General features: G+C 44.5%; 1 protein-coding gene across 23 annotated transcripts in view; it reads right to left on the bottom strand.

Moving 5' to 3' along the window:
- Positions 1–179: 179 nt before the first annotated feature.
- Positions 180–16,786, bottom strand: part of ADD1 (adducin 1) — a 127,914-nt gene continuing 111,307 nt past the window's right edge. For 8 of the 23 annotated variants that reach the window (XM_032781034.2, XM_032781033.2, XM_075066623.1 and 5 more), the window contains 4 exons: positions 16,053–16,209; positions 13,990–14,376; positions 13,031–13,126; positions 180–2,761 (listed from right to left, as the gene is read on the bottom strand). In XM_032781034.2, coding sequence (XP_032636925.1) covers positions 2,397–2,761; positions 13,031–13,126; positions 13,990–14,376; positions 16,053–16,209 — 1,005 coding nt within the window. In that variant the 3' untranslated portion in view covers positions 180–2,396. The other 15 variants (XM_032781043.2, XM_032781041.2, XM_032781042.2 and 12 more) reach the window with 9 other exon arrangements.

Raw genomic sequence — 16,786 nt, forward strand, 5'->3', positions numbered from 1 at the left:
ACAGTCAGGTCTGGAACTTTAACAGCAACCAATCAGTTTACTATAAACAAAATCCTAGGTACTTTTCTCAAGAAATTGTTTTTACCCATTAAATTAAAATGGTTTGGGCACTATTCCCTAAGAGATTCTGGAAACTAAATCTGTACAACAGCTTTCAAAACAGAGGGAAAAAACCTTATTCTTTTAAAGAAGAATTTTATTTGTGAGTAAAACTTAATGATACAAGAAAGAAAAATACATGACTGTTTTCCCCCCCACCGTGTGTAACCATACCGTACACAGCTAGATTTCATAGTGTAATACAAAGAATTGAAAGAACAAACTACAAAATTAGAATCAAAATCATTGCATATATGGTCAAAGATAAAAGGGAGGACTCCATTATTAACTGAAACATGTAGCAATGGCTTCGTAATATAATTATGACCCTGGCAATAAAACACAATTTAGCAAAGTAAGATAAGTACTGTAGGCTCCCTAGTATACAGAGGCCATAGAAGGTTAGACTATAAGCTCAAAGCCATTAGCGCCATGCAGTCCTTACTAGATGTCATTGTTTAGGTGTCACTCTTAAGCAGTGATTTGCTGTTGCATCTAGTTCCAAAAGAGAAGTCAGATTTCTGGTGTGTTAATTACTGCCACTAAACCTTTTCCTCCTCACCTGACAGTGCTATGATCATATCTTGTAAATTTGTTTTCCTTTTACCACTTGAATTTGGTCCAAGTTTTCAACGCATCTGAGGCCTAATATAGGCTTTATTTTTGCACTATAGCTGAACCTGTTCTACTACTCAATGCCTTCACCCTGCACAAATCGCAAGGGATTCACTATTTTTCTCACTATAAAACAGGTATTTTATGTAATCTTATATGATACATCCATTACTGAACTTCATTTTAGTTTAGTCATTGCATGTAAGCCAATCTTTTTCCCCCAAGGAGAAATCTTTGAATGTTTTCTGCTGTTACAAATAGAAATGTGTCATTTTGAACACTCACATTTGGAGCATCTTGGTTTATAGCTGGGGTGAATTCATTAAGGTTTCTGGAAAGTTCACGTTGGTAACAAATGAAGATGTTTTGGCTTTCAAAAAGATAATTTGAAGGTGGATCTCTGTGTGTGCTCAATGAAGAGAGAGAATCGTGATCGTAACTAGAAGAGGATAGCAAATAAAAGGCGAAAGTGATTTTCCCGACTTTGCTACATGCTAAATGCTTATGGAAAACTGGTAGTAAATGCACCTCTAAGGACTCTGGGAGGGATTTCTGTTCCCGACTTTACTGCTGGCAACACAAAGCAAGAAACACAAGCTACAGTAAGTGAAAAGAAAAAGTGTTAATATAAAAACATATGTTAAGTGTTCAGTGTCATGTGTTTACATTTTTATTAGGGGAGGGAGTGTAGATACCAGCCTGCAAATGTGGCTTATATGTAACAGATTTGCATCTGCACTCAGGGAAGTTTTATCTAAACAATGAAATGTGCACTGAAGACCCAGTCCAAAACTGTCCATGCTCTAGATCACCAATTAAAAGTGTCCCAAAAGTCTAACATACAATTGTTTTCAACCTGTATCTAAAGACCAAACGGCTATGCAAGTGATTTCTGATGGTCTCTGATTTTGGTTGGGGAGGACAGATTTCACAATATTGCATTTTTTAGAAAAGTTGAATGCACAGTATCAGCAGGAAACACCAACACCAGTTCAGTCCTCTTAGACATCACAAGGTTAAGTTCAAGTTCCAGCTATATCACAAAACAGAATATGGGTTAAAGGCAGCTTTTATTATTGTTGTTATTGGAGGCTGGGGGTGGCAGGGAGAAGACAGGAGCATAAGGTATGGATAGTTTCAAAGTCTTACTATAACATGATCTGTAATCACAGATTGCAGAAGCATACAGCTCAGTTCGAGAATGTGCCCCCTCTAAAATGCAAACAAACAAGCATCCTCTCTAAAATGCAATATTTAAAAAAGAATCCACTTGTGACTGGTGAAAACAACATTGGAAAAGAGCATGTTCTGGAGTGAGCAGATACTGCACTGTGAACGTGGCCTGGTCAAAAATACTTGTGTTCATACATAAAGCAGTGTGGGCTTTAAATTAAAAACAGCGGTTCGATGTCTTCCACATGGAAGCCATTTAACTTTGTTTCCAAATTAAGGATTAAATTTGTGGTATGCTGCTGAGAACAGAGGTTTAGCACCTTTCTGCACGTTAATTTCTTGTTATAACCTTAAACAATCAAGCTATAACTTGAGGGGTTGGTTGGCTGGTTGATTTGTTGCATTCCTTTACATAAGATGACAAAACACTCAGTACAATCCGGTACATTCTAGTGGTTAATGAATTTAGATTTTAAAACACGACAGTGTTTCTGCAGCGCATTGAGCCTTCAGGAGTCACTCTTCTTTTTGTTCTTCTTCAGGAAGGAAGGAGTGCGGAACTTCTTTTTCTTTTTGGATGGGGATTTTCCTGGAGATTCATCACTACCTGGATCAGCTGCTGTCCCCTCCTCAGCTGTTGGTGTTGTTGCCTCTTCAGCAGGTTGGGACTGGGGCTCTTGATTTTCTGTTGCAGGTGACTCAGTCTGACTTTTGGTCAGATCTTCGCTGCACCTACCTTCCTCCTCCTCCTCCTCCTTTCCGAAGGTTGGGAAGCCGAGTGCTTCTGAAGGCTCATCAGGGGTCAGGTCTGGGAGGGTTTGCTTGAAAGTTGCAGCATCACTGTCATCTTTGTAAGTCTGGTCCTGCAGTGTCTCTAATGGATGGATTGATATGAAATACTTAGTTAAAGTGTGCTGGTCTCTAAAATACATTAAGGTGAAGCTACTGTAGCGAGTGCTCTGTGTGAAAATCTAGCTCGTTTAACTTATGTAATGCTTTTGGAATCTGTCTATTCTACTTTACCTTTGGGCACAGAGATGTGGGTGGAATGTTCAAAAGATTATTTTCAATTTCCTGCCAGGCAGCAGATAAAGTTGAATCCAACCATAATGGTCTAAAGTGCCAGGAGAGTAAATATCAAGGCTTTATAAATAAAACATAGTAATGTAACTACATTTGAAAATGATGCTGAGGATTTTTAGCACAGTGAGCAGGGAATTAAACCTACAATTTTCACTGGCATTAATGAGATATTGTCATTAGGCTCCCAATTTTTAAAATGTTTTAATTTGTTGGGATGGAGCAAATTTCACAAACATCAGACCTATGGCTTGGTGTATGAGAATCTCACTAATTCTCATTTTGCCAGACCTTATAATAATCCCAATATTTCCATGGAGCTTCTCAGAGAAGACTTAACAATGACAGCTTCATAGTGAGGTCTGCTATTGTAATGGTTTCATTATCTGGTCAAGGTCTTCTAAATAAAATCAATATAGCCTGTCAAATTTAATTAGCTAAGCATGTTTTGTGATGCAGCCTTTTGTACCACATGGGTTCACTAAGCGTGAGTTCATCCCTGTGCAAAGCATGAGGCATAGCTTAAATGGGGCTAAAGTGGTACATAGGCCTTGCTAGCACATTACTCACTAATCTACGGTGGACCTCACAGGCATTGGTGACATTTAGTGACACTCTCCTTTTAAATATACCATGTTATTGGTAAAGCAATCCTGTCTGCACTGAGCACTTCCTTAGAACTCACTGCACTTGTTTACTGCCTGCATGTAAAGCACAAATTCATAAGTGGCCAGCTAGCTGTGTCAACTCCACCCATGACAGTAGAGCATAAAGAGGAAAGTGGATGAAAGCTGGCCAGAGAGGTTTGCGAGCTGCGAGAAAAATAGAGGCAACAATTTTCATTTTAAAAATTCAAAAATTAAAGATCTGCTGCAGTCACGAGAACAGTTTGGGTCAGAGCATTAGTTTTATGTTCAAGGCTTTGAGAGGTGATTACAACAGTCTACAGAAAGTATGAGAGTGTCTCTAATGAAATTGTGTCCTAGAAGACACTGTTCTGTGAATGTGTGGTATATTTGCCTGGAATAGTGTGAACTTCTGTTATGTTAGATCCACAATAACCACTTAATACTCAGTATCAAGCCAAATGCTCAAAATGGTTAGAAGTCTGAAATTGTGTTATGATGCAGACCGGATTTAAAACAGGGTAAAGGAGAAAGCCATTATGTATGTTATGAGCTGCCTAATGAGGTGTTAGTCTGATTAACCCTTTATGACAATTATACAGCAATTCATTTACAGTCTATCACCAGCACTGCTCTTTTCATCATTACCACCTTTCTAGTCATGATTTTTATTTCTTCAGGAATTAAAGTGGAAGGCATTAATCAGACTAATTTCTTAGTACATGTACTGCACCTGATTTTCATGTAGTTAGACTTTATTTTATTTTAATTTTTATTATATAAAAGGAAGGACCATCAATAGTTTGGATTATTCCTGAAATAAAAGCATAGGAAGCTACTGGCATTTAAACAGACTTTGCCACTCTACGAAGCATTACAGCTATAAAATAAAAATAATTTTAACTCGTCTGTCCATGACAGTTATCCCACCCAGCCTCTGAAATTGTCACTACAGCATTTAGTGAGATGGAATCACTGTACACTGGAATGAAACATGGATCTCTGAATTTAGCTTATGGATGGGAAAGTTTTTAATCAGAATAGAGAAATCCTCAAATTCTACATCAGATAAAGGAGAACACCACACAATGTGTATGACATTTGTTATTTCGCTCAGTGATTTTAGTACATCCATCAGTGCGGTTTTCCAAATTATATCTTCTAACAAAAACGATTTCAGAGATGAATACGTAGAAATTTAAAGATATATTCTAGAAATAATAGCACAAACACATATTAAGTGCACACTGTGCTGCAGTAATAGCATTAAAACTTCTGTCTGCGGCTTTGGCCTTAATGGAGGTAAAGTGGTGTGTTTCATACACACACAGATGCTAGAGTTTTATCACAATGGAAATACACTTTTCAAAATTATATTTTTTATGTACAGTTGTAGTCAGAAAACTGACTACATAAAAAAGACAGTTACCTTTTCCATAACTGGTGTTCTTTGAGATGTGTTGCTCATTTCTATTCCATATTAGGTATGTGTGCTCGTCATATGCACCAGTGCCGGAAGTTTTTCCCTCAGCTGTATAAGCAGGGGACCCGCTCTGGCGCTCCCTGGAGTTGCACCAGCATGGTGCGGTATAAGGGGCACCGCTAGCTCCCCTCGCCCTCAGTTCCTTCTTGCCGGAAACTCCAACAGTGGGGAAGGAGGGCGGGCCGTGGTATGGACATGAGCAACATATCTCGAAGAACCCCAGTTACGGAACAGGTAACTGTCTTTTCTTCTTTGAGTGCTTGCTCATATCCATTCCATATTAGGTGACTCCAAAGCAGTATCCCTGGAGGTGAGTAGGAGTTCACGGACATGTAGATTGCAACACAGCTCTGCCGAATCCAATGTCGTCTCTGGCCTGCTGAGTGATGGCATAATGAGCGGTAAACGTGTTGCCCGAGGACCACACTGCAGCTCTACAGATGGCCTGGATAGCATTGTGTGCCAGGAAGGCCGCCGAATACGCCTGAGCTCTCATTGAGTGGGCTCTGACAATCGGCAGTGGCAGCATAACCCTTGCCAGGTTGTAACAGGTCCTTATCCATGAGGTGATCCAACTGGAAATCCTCTGCGAGGACACCAGATGACCCTTCATCCTATCCGCTGTAGCAATGAAGAGTCGAGTGGATTTACGGAAAGGCTTGGTACATTCTAAGTAAAAAGCCAAGGCCCTCTGAATGTCCAGGACGTGAAGATGCCTCTCTTCACTGGTCTTGTGCAGTTTGGGATGAAACACCGGGAGGAAGATGTCCTGGTTCATATGGAAGGTGGAGATCACCTTTGGCAGGAAGGCTGGGTGGGGCTGCAATTGAACCTTGTCTTTGTAGAAGACCATGTATGGTGGTTCTGAGGTCAAGGCTTTAATTTTGGAGACCCGTCTTGCCGACGTCACCGCCACCAGGAATGCAACCTTCCATGACAGATGGGAAAGGGAGCAGGAGATAAACGGCTCAAAGGGCAGGCCAGTGAGCCTAGAGAGGACCAAGTTAACATCCCACTGCAGGACGAATCTCTCCAGCCCTCTCAAGAATCTGATCATCACGTAATGGGAGAATACTGTCTGTCCTTGGATCGGCGAGTGAAACGCAGAGATTGCCGCAAGATGCACTCTAATGGAAGAGAGTGTGCCAGGCTCTGGTCCCTCAAATAGAGGAGGTAGACCAGGACAGCCCGTATGGAAGAATGCGAGGGAAAGATGCCCCGCTCGGACACCCAGCGGGAAAACCTCGTCCACTTCGCCAGGCAAGTCAGTCTAGTTGAGGGCTTCTTACTTTCCAGGAGGACCTGTTGGACTCCTTCCGAACAGGTCCACTCCTCCAGGTTCAGCCACAGAGTATCCAAGCCGAGAGTTGGAGGGATTCAAGGTTGGGGTGTAAGAGCCAACCATGGTCCTGCAGCAGCAGGTCCAGTCGGTTGGGCAAGGGCTAGGAAGGGGCCGTTGACAGGTTCATGAGCATGCCGAACCAGTGCTGGTGAGGCCATGCTGATGCGACCATGATAACCTGTGCCTGCTCTCTCTTGACCTTTGCCAGGGTCCTACTGATGAGCGGCCCTGCATTTCTTGTTCTATCTCCCGCTTGGGGAGTTCCCCACCTTCGGAAGAGCATGCACGCTACCTCTGTATGAAGCGACCATTCACAGTGAGAGGAGAAGTTCCTGCTGAGCTGGTCTACCAGTGTATTCCTAACTCCGGGAAGGTGACAAGCTTCCAGGTGGATTTTGTGGCTGATGCAGAACTCCCACAAACTTGACAGAGCCATTGAGCAGGCTCCCCCTTGCCTGTTGATGTAGAACATCGAGGCTGTGTTGTCCGTCAGGTGGGGCAAGAAAACTCCGCACACCAGCTGAGCTGATCGAAGAGGTTGATGTTTATAGGTAATCGTGCCTCTTCCGGGGACCACATCCCCTGTGTCTGGAGGTTGCTGAGATGTGTCCCCCAGCCGAGGTCCGAGGCATCCAACACCAACTTGAGTGAGAGGGGTTGTCGAACAGAACCTTTTCCAGGACTGTCGTGCAGTCGGTCCACCATCTCAGCAAGGTAAGTATCGCCTGGGGAATGGTAATGATCTTCTTCAGGGGGTCTCGGGACTGGGAATAGACCCTCCCCAGCCTTTGTTGCAGGGGCCGCATCCGGCGCCTGGCATGGCAGACCATGTAAGTGCATGCTGCCATGTGGCCCAGCAGGTGCAGGTAGAGGCTGGCTGTAGTCAGAGAGAACGCTGAGACTTCTACGATGAGGTTTGCCATTGTGCTGAACCTTTCCAGTGGCAGAAACGCTCTGGTGCAGGCAGAGTTGAGGACTGCTCCAATGAACTTTATCCTCTTCACTGGCACTAACGTTGACTTTTCGTCATTCACCAGTAGGCCCAGAGAGTGGCACGTGGCTTGAAGCACCGCAACTTCCCTTGGGACTTGAGATCTGGAGCCGCCCTTGAGATCTGGATACACCGGTGCCTGAGGTAAGCCGCTACTACCGACATGCACTTGGTAAACACTCTCAGTGCTGTTGCCAGGCCGAACGGGAGGACTATAAACTGGTAGTGGTGGAGCTGCACCGTAAACCGGAGGAAGTGTCCGTGCCCTCGAAAGACTGCGATGTAGAAGTATGCGTACTTCGAGCTGAGGGCAGCATACCAGTCTCCCGGATCCCGGGAGGAGATAGTAGAAGGCAGAGAGACCATGCGGAACTTTAGCTTCTGTAAATACTTGTTGAGGTCTCGCAGGTCCAGGATGGGCGTAGACTGCCCTTGGCCTTTGGGATTAAAAAGTATCAGGAACAGAACCCCTTGTTCCTGTACTTGAGAGGAACCTCATCCACCACATCCAGCGGCAGTAATCCCTTTACCTCCTGCATGAGGAGACTCTCGTGAGAGGAGTCCCTGAAGAAGAACAAGGAAGGCGGGAGGGAAGATGAGGTAGAAAGGAACTGGAAGGGATAACCCTGTTCCACTGTGCTGAGGACACAGCGGTTGGAAGTTATAGCAGTTCATGCCAGGAGGAAAGTGGAAAGGCAATCAGAGAATACTGGGAAAGAGGAATCCGGGGGATAGTCTGGTACTCACCTTCAGGCGCACCCTCAAAATGACCATTTGTCCCCCTGCTTATTATGGGTCAAGCCCGACTGGGCTGAGGGTGGACGTGGGTGGCTCGGACAGCGACTGTAATCCTTGGCTCATTTATGGGGCGGATCCTGCCGAGGCTGGCTCCCTTGGTCCTGAGGCTGCTGCAGTTTGAACCGTTAATGTGACGGGGCTGGGACGTAGAGACCCAGGATTTTCAGGGTGGTGGTCCTGTTAGCTGGGGTTCTTTCAACCCAAAGCTCTTGGTAACTTTTACTCTGTGCGAGGTGGTGTCAGGAAATAAATCAGGGGATACATGGCTGTCCGACCGATAGATGGCTGGTGCAAACAGGACAACACGAGTGCTTTCACATAAAGCTAAAAACTTTACTAGTCTCAAGCACTTACACACGTCCGCAACAAGATTAGTAAAACACCCCCAACCCTTGATAATTACTGAGTGTGTCTTTCAAGTGACACAGCAGCAGGTTTCCAGTGGCCAAATCTTTTGTCTGCCAGTGGGAACCGCAAGATGTGTCCAGAGGGAGAGTCCAAAGGGAGTCCCCAAACAAGTCCAACTATCTCAAGCTTTTTCCCCTTATTTATACATTAGTAATAGAATGACATGTCCCTTAAAGAAACCTTGTTAAGTAAGCAATTTCAACGATCCAGCAAGAGGTTCCTTCTGATTATTGATTAACCAGGTGTGGGTCTTTCCAGGGTTTGCAACCTCGAGACCTCAATAGACATTCCTGAGGGTACCTCCTGCTCTTTTAAAATGCATGTATCAGCAACTTCAACACAATTCTTATCAGGAAGGATGCGGGGGTCAAGCTGCCCTTTCTGTGGCACCCAAAACCCCCTCCCCTCCTGCCTTGGTCAAGCTGAGATTGCTGAATGGCCATTTACAGCTTGCTTACTAGGCCGCCTTTAACAATAAGCCATAGTGGTTTTAGGCACTTTACTGGTTTGCCAAAGTCTCTCTGTACAGTGCAGGAGTCTTTGCAGCCATGCAACTTGCTGTCTGTCTTCTCTCCAAATAGGGCCCCGCCGTCAAAGGGCAGCTCCTGCAATGACTGCTGGGCCTTGGTGGACAACTCAGAGAGGAGCAGCCAAGAGACTTGCTGCATGGAGACAGCGGAACTCATGGTGTGGGCAGTAGAATCTGATGCCACCTGGAGGTTCACTGTGGCTGCAGTCATGCCCTTATCGAGGATAGCTCAGAACTCCTTCTTTGAACTTGGCCATGACTTGCCACATATCAGCCAAGGAAGGCCTGGTGATTGGTCACTCTCAGCTGAAGCCCTTGCTTCTCCTTGTGGTTAACCGCCTCAGCCATAAGTGATTTAGAGGCTGGGTGAGAGAATAAATACTCGTGCCCTTTGGTCGGCACAAAGTACTTGCGTTTGGCCCTTTTAGAGATAAGGGCCAGGGAAGAGGGGGTCTGCCACAGGTCATTCGTGATTTTGGAAACCCCTTCATAAAGGTGTAGAGCCACCCTGGCAGGAGCCGAGGAGCAGAGGACATCAAACAGAGAGTCTGAGGGCTCTTCCAATTCTTCTGCCTGAAGCCCCAGGTTAGAAGTGGCCCTTTTCAAAAGTTCCTGGTGTGCCTTGGCATCATCCTAAGGAACTGGGTGAGGGGGCCCGGTGATAGCCTCATCTGGCGACAACGATGCCGTTGCCACGGGAACCTCCATGGTCCAGCAGCTTGCTCCCCTGGATCCTCTTGGATCTGTGGGATCTTACCCCTCAAAATCTCAAGCACCAAAGGGGATGGGATATCGAGGCTGCTGGCCTCTCCGAGGCTCCTGACACTGATCAGGGAGCCTGGGAAGGTTGGGTGAACCCCCAAGGGTTCCACAGATACCAGGGCGCCAGCCACTGCACTTGGGGACATGTAACAGGTTTCAGTGCTGATAACGTAAACAGCACCGCCGGTACATGGGCTTGTCCTGCCGGCAGGGAACCTCGCTCCAAGCCAGCACTACCAGTGGAGTGGTTGGTATGGGGCGACCAGGATCGGGCTGAGCAGTGGCTCTTGTCCAACCGGTGCCGGCTGCTGTGTCCCGAAGCCAACCTGTCCAAGAGATACTGCCTTGCTTGGGCTCTTGGGAACTGATAGCGTTTGGTGGATTGGCGTTGGATACCCAGCAATCCACGCCTCATGCTACTTGACCGGTATGTTGAACAGGACCGGGAGCTACTACAGGCCGGTTGCCGGGAGGATCACCCTGAGTAGGGTGACCTCCTTCATCAAGACAGGAGATGATGGCCCAGCGATTGGTGGTCTCTGATCGGTCCCAGGCCCTGGGAGATGGTAGGGGCTGGTTCTGGAGTTCTTGCCAGGTGGCTCGTGCCTCAGAGGGTCTGCGCCAATCTACCGGTGAGGTACTTCTCGAGTCCCTCAATCAGTGCCCCTGGTGTGGGGACCAAAGAGGGCTCCACTGAGCCTGCCTCTCTCGTCCTGAGGAGTGACAGCTGCGGGTGGGTGAAGCTGGTGAGACGTCCCACTCAATGGGGAATGATGCCACTGAGGCAGGGACACAGGGTTTTCCTTGAGACCAGGGGTCCGCGGGAGCTGGTATAGGTGGCACTAGGAGCATCAGGATCTCTTGAACCACTCGAAGAGCTTCGTGTGCCGATGGCACCTGAAGCTGGCTAGGGCGTGCACTGCTATCCATGGTCACAGGCAAAGCATGGGATAGGCTGCACCGCTCGACTTGAGCTGGGACCCGACTTCCTGAACGGAGTATTGAGCTGCCCGGCATGGGTCGTGGCTTGCCCCCGCCCTCTCCTTTCCCTTATTTCCCTCCCAGTCTTTTTCGGCTTCATGACCAGAGCCATGGAGGGAGACCGGTGCCGGCTCGTGGATGGCATCGGCGGAGCATTGCACATGGAGGTCGTTGTGCTTGGTGTGCAGTCAGACCACTGCTTTGGTTCCAGAGTGAGTGCCGACTCCATTAGGAGCACTTTCAGACAAATATCGCACTCCTTCGTCCTAGATTTAAAGGACCTGCAGATATGGCACTCATGTGCCCTTTGCCTAAGCACCTTAGGCAGCTGGTATGTGGACCACTGACGGGCATAGACCGTTTGCAGCCATCGCAGGGCTTAAAGCCTGGGGACCAGGACATGCCCTGTCCCCCAGGTGAGTCCCGTTTGGGACTAATGAAAAGTTAAGAACTACTACTAAGGCTAACTAAGAAACTACTAACTATATACAACTATATTACAGGTTTTTCAACATTCACAAGAACAGAAAACCTAGCCAAATCAGCAGATATTCCAGCACCATCACTGGCGGCAAGAAAGAACTGATACCGCGCCATGCGGCACCACCCCAGCGGGTGCCAGAGCTGGTCCTCTATGGATACTGCTGAGGGAAAAACTTCCGGCACCGGTGCATGTGGTGACCACACACACCTAATATGGAATGGACATGAGCAAGCACTCAAAGAAGAATGGCACCTTCACTCAATGGATCGCTCTGTCAGTCATAGCTCTCATCAAATTCAGTCACAGCTACTTAGGTTAGGGAAATACACATATACATGAAGTTTACTTTTGTTATCCCTGTAAAGCCAACACAGCTTAAAGAGTGAGCTCATTCATAGCTAACTCATGCAACACAATTTCAGACTAAGTCCCAGTTTTAGAATCCTGGTAGTATCAGAGCCACGCAGAACACAGTTCAATTTTCATGTTCTAGGAGGAATACGAACCAAGGGCTTTTGGACAAACAGCTTATTACTCATAAATTGGGGCAGCTGGGTACAGAGTCACTGAAAGACAGACGAACATGGAACCCATGACGATACTTTCACAGTCCCTTTCAACAGTATAGCACACTTTAATGTAAAGTTTATGTAACTGACCTAGAATTCCAAGAAAGCAACAATGGAAGGAATTAGTGTCTGTCACTGACTATAAAAATGCCTTTAAAAAACAAAAAGCACAAACAGAAAACAAAACTCAGTAAACAACAAAGATGCAAGAGAATGAAGCAAAGCCCAGAGAACTCCGGGAAAGCAGCAGAAACAGGTCAGAGTATGGGATGATACTTACTATGGTAACAGGTACTCTTTAGCATATCCATCTCCTGTTTGTAACGCAGCCACAAGAAGAAAAAAGCACAAGTAGAGAATCTATGCATTCATCACAGCCATTGTGTTAAATTAAAAGAATGGTTGGAGCCATTCTTATAGAAAACAGAATGAGATGAAGTAGTGCGTGGAAGACTTCATAACAGACAAGTGATATATCCCAATGAATAAGGTAAAGGAAACACAAAACAGAAATTAGATTACACCTATTTAACAGATAGACTGTTACTTTTATCCTTTTTTTCCTCAAAGGGATAACGGATTTTCTTGGCCCTTTCCTCATTTTTCTGATAATTTTACATCATCATGTTAACAAATCAAACTAAGATCTAAACTGGGAGAGAAAAATATTCCCAGAGGTGTAATCCAAATACAATAATGTTTAAGAAATGTGCAACCAGTGAGTAGGATTTGACAAACTATCTATTCATGTTCAATTCAGAGAAGGTCTGCTTCATCATTAGAAACAACATTTCACTTCAAAACAGCAGCCACCTCTTGTTCAGAGTGCTCAAAGGGGTGATTCAATTCAGAAACTCAACAAGATGACTAGGCAATTTTGAAATGGTGATAATCTGTCTACTGACAATGCACATTTCTTTATTATTGTGAACATAATCACTATTACATTCAGTTACACAGCTCTACAGATTGTAAAAAAATAAAAACCAAAATAATTCCTCTTTATTTCATTAAATTCTATTTTTTCATGCTTCAGTCAAGACAGGTGAAGCTACAGGAGTCTTCCCCACCCCAGCTCAATGTAACATACCTTCTTCTAGCTTAACTGGTGTGCTGGGAGGAGTACGGGCTGAAGTATGATCAGGAGCACTCTTTTCTTTCTGTTGCCTGGCATCTTCTGAAGGTTCTATAGATGAATCAGTATGGGAATTAAAAACAGCATACAAGATTCTTCTTTAGGGATGCAGGAAAACAGACATCCCGCTACACACCCAAAAATCTTTGAATTCATTTTTTTTCTGAATGAAAATTCTGTCTGAATACCAAATAATTCCAAAGCAAGCAAAGGTAAGGTGCAGACCAACACTGTTGTGATCTTAGCTGTCACAGAAGTTATGCTATCCAACTATTTCAACTCAAAACATTTCTCAGTAAAATGGACTGAAATGATTATACAACACTAGTTTGGAGCCAAGCATTGGAAAATACTGATCTAAAGCGAGGGGAATTTGCAGGGGAAGAGCCAAAGGAAAAAATAACCGTATGGAAGAAGGGCACCAAAACTAAAATTACATAAAGTTCTTTTGCTTGCTTTGAGTTTATTTGCAGAACCTTGGCGTAAACAAAATGTACATTACTCAAAGCAAAGAATGAAAAGGTGCACAGATAATCACAATGTAATGTGCAATAAACTGCAATTATTCCAAACAGATTCTGCAGTGGTTTTAGATTTTTTTTTTCAAATTAAAAAGGATCCCCCCACACTCCCTTCCAGCTTCAACGGTAGTTGGATACTAAAGGAGCAGATGTTAATGTAAAACAAAAAAGCCACCTTAATATTTAGAACAGAGATTTCCTCAGTACCAGAGCACTGTTCTACACAGTTCATCCAGACGAGAAAAACCCACCAATTAAATTAAATCAGCCCCACAGGTAATAAGCCAAGCCAACGAAAGATGTCCAGAGATAGCAGAGACTCTGTAAGTGCAGATTAAGCAAGAGATGACTTCCCCTTGATTGAAAACTCAGTGGTACCATATTCATTAGTACCTGAGGCCTCAGCCAAAAGGTCAGGATTGGAACTTAATGCTTTGATGACTGCTGTGTGAAATTCCTTGTGTGGAGACCTCTGCTCATCTGGCTCCTCCTGATTAAGATTTGTGATGATTTGCTGCATGGTCTGACAAGAAACTTGTGCAGCAGAGAACTCAGAATTATCTAAAGATTTAGATAGCGTTGATCCTTCATGAGTCTGCAAAATCGTCAGATCTGCTTCTTTCACTGCTCCTTGAAAGGTTTTTGACCTGCTTTGCAACTCCAGAGGTTTTTTTCCAGAAGAATTTTGCTCCCTGTAGCTGTGACTTTTAAGTAAAACATTTGGCTTCCCAGCTGGTTTCTGTCTCAATACCACAGTCTCTCCATATTTTGATAGCTTATCTACGCAGGATGTAGCAATGTTACATAGAAAATAAAGGGGTATGCAATTACATAGACACAGTAATGTTAACACCTCAGTCCCACAAAATGCTTTAATCACTGTACAGAGAAAATTACACATGAAAAAGACAGAATTTGTGACTCTTTATACGTCAAGATATCAGAAGGTACAGCAAGAGCAACACACACCAATAAGGGACGAATCACCATATAGTTTTTAGAGGAAACGTAATTAGTACATTGCCCTGTAAGTTATTATTTATATAACAATAGTGCCTAGCATAGGCACCGATCCCTGGGTGCTCCAGGGCTGGAGCACCCACGGAAAAAATTAGCAGGTGCTCAGCATCTGCCAGCAGCCAAGCTCCCCATCTCCCCCACCCAACGCCTCTCCCCACCAGCGGCCCCGCTGATCACTCCTCCCCCTTCATCCCAGCACCTTCTGCCCGCTGTGAACATCTGTTTCACAGCATGCACCCGAAATCTGGGAGGAAGGGGGAGGAGCGGGGACGGGGCATGCTCAGGGGCGGAAAGAGGCAGGGCAGGGGCTTGGCGGAAGGGGTGGAGTGGGACCTGGGTGGAGGGGGGAGTCAAGCACCCCCCAAGGAGAGGGGAAGTTGGTGCCTATGCTGCCTAGAGGCCCTAACTGAGACTGGGGTCCCAATATGCTAGGTGCTGTGAAAACACACGCCCTAAAGGATTCATAATCTAAATAGACAAGACGGCCAAAGATTTAGCAGGGAATCAGAGGCACAGAAAGGGGACATGACTTGCCCAAGGTCATGCAGCAGAGTCTAAGCCAGGAATAGAATCCATCTCCTTAGTCCCAGTCCAGTGCTCTACCCACTGGACCAGACTCTTGTAAAGACTGGTAAAACTGTGCCACCAATATTCCAGTGTAAACAATACCATCTGCTTAGTGGATGTATCATAGCTGCTACACTGTAAAACTTAATATGATAATCACATAGCAGAGATTCTTCAAATGCCATGGTGAATTCTCCTTTATTGCAGCGTGATGCTCTCACTACATTTTCTGATAGGTTAGTGGTTCCTGGAGAGAGTTCTGAGATGTGCCCTAATCATGTGTCTTCTTACCTTGTGATTCCTTTTCAAAGCACCAACCGGTATTTTTTATCTGCATTTTCCCAGCTCAAAATATTTACCACATCTACAACTTGCAACAATGAGTAAGAAAATTTCACTCTTGTTGCCTAAAAGCAATGTCAGATTTTTATTCACTGGGCTATCCTATTAAAATGAAACAATCTGTAGTATACCAAGTTCAATACAAGGTCTGTCTGAACAAAGTCTCAAGCTTCCACATGCAACTTTAAGTGACAACAAAAACTGGCCAAATTCTGTGGATAGTAATTAATCACAATTCCCTTTTGACTCCAGTGAAGTTTTGTTTGATTAAGAACCAAGACTTTGACCTAATATTGCTTAGCATTTCAGTGGTGGTTTTTATCTCCAAATTGTTTTGCAAATATTGTCCCCAATTTACAGTTGTAAAAATTGAAACAAGAAGTTAAGTAACTGACCCGCGCCCACAGAAGGAATCTTTATCAGAGCTAGGATTAAGAATGCAGAAGATCCTGGTTCCCAGTCCCATGCTCATTATCAACTAGGCCATAGCCTTGATGTAAATGGTTACATATTAAAACCAAACCAACCTTCAGAACCTTTCTGCTTCCTTTCCACTTCTTTGCGATACTCTTCCAGTTCTCGATCAGTGAGTTTATTGAAGGGGTTTGGTCCTGCTGTGCTCACTATAACTCGTGGCTGATATTCCTTCTCAATGATTGCCTTTGATGCAGTCACCAGTTCTCCCTGGCAAAAGAAACAATTAAGATGTGTATGACAGAATTCTGACAATGGCTGAGGCTATAAGCAGCCAAAACAAAATAAAAGTAAATATATTTTCGTAGGTTAAATAAGCAACAGTCCCAATTTTGGAATCTTTAAAATCTTTAATTTACAGGATATTTTACATTAAAGAAAAAACAGCCCTCATGAGTAAGTGGTTACATACATCACTGTTTTTACCAGGGCACATCCACTATTAAGCACCATATCAAATAGCAGCAGCCAAACAGGCTTTATTGGAATACATTTGCTGGCAGGAAAGTAGCAAGTTTCCTTATTTCCACAGAATATTGTGACCTGATTCTGTAAGTGCTCTGTGTGCAGAACTCCAGTAGAAATCCCTGGGGATTATCACACACAACACTCACAGGATCAGGTTCAATATTTATAAACCCTCAATGCTCAGGGGAAAAGCAATTTCCAGCAGTTATATCTAACAGATGTTAAATTGTTTATTATATGTACACAAGATTAAGCGGTTATCTGTTTATTATATTAAAACGCTTAATAATACAGTTTTAAAAAAAACTTTACCATGCCT

Source organism: Chelonoidis abingdonii, chromosome 5, assembly GCF_003597395.2.
Source record: "Chelonoidis abingdonii isolate Lonesome George chromosome 5, CheloAbing_2.0, whole genome shotgun sequence".
Lineage (NCBI taxonomy): Eukaryota > Metazoa > Chordata > Testudines > Testudinidae > Chelonoidis > Chelonoidis abingdonii.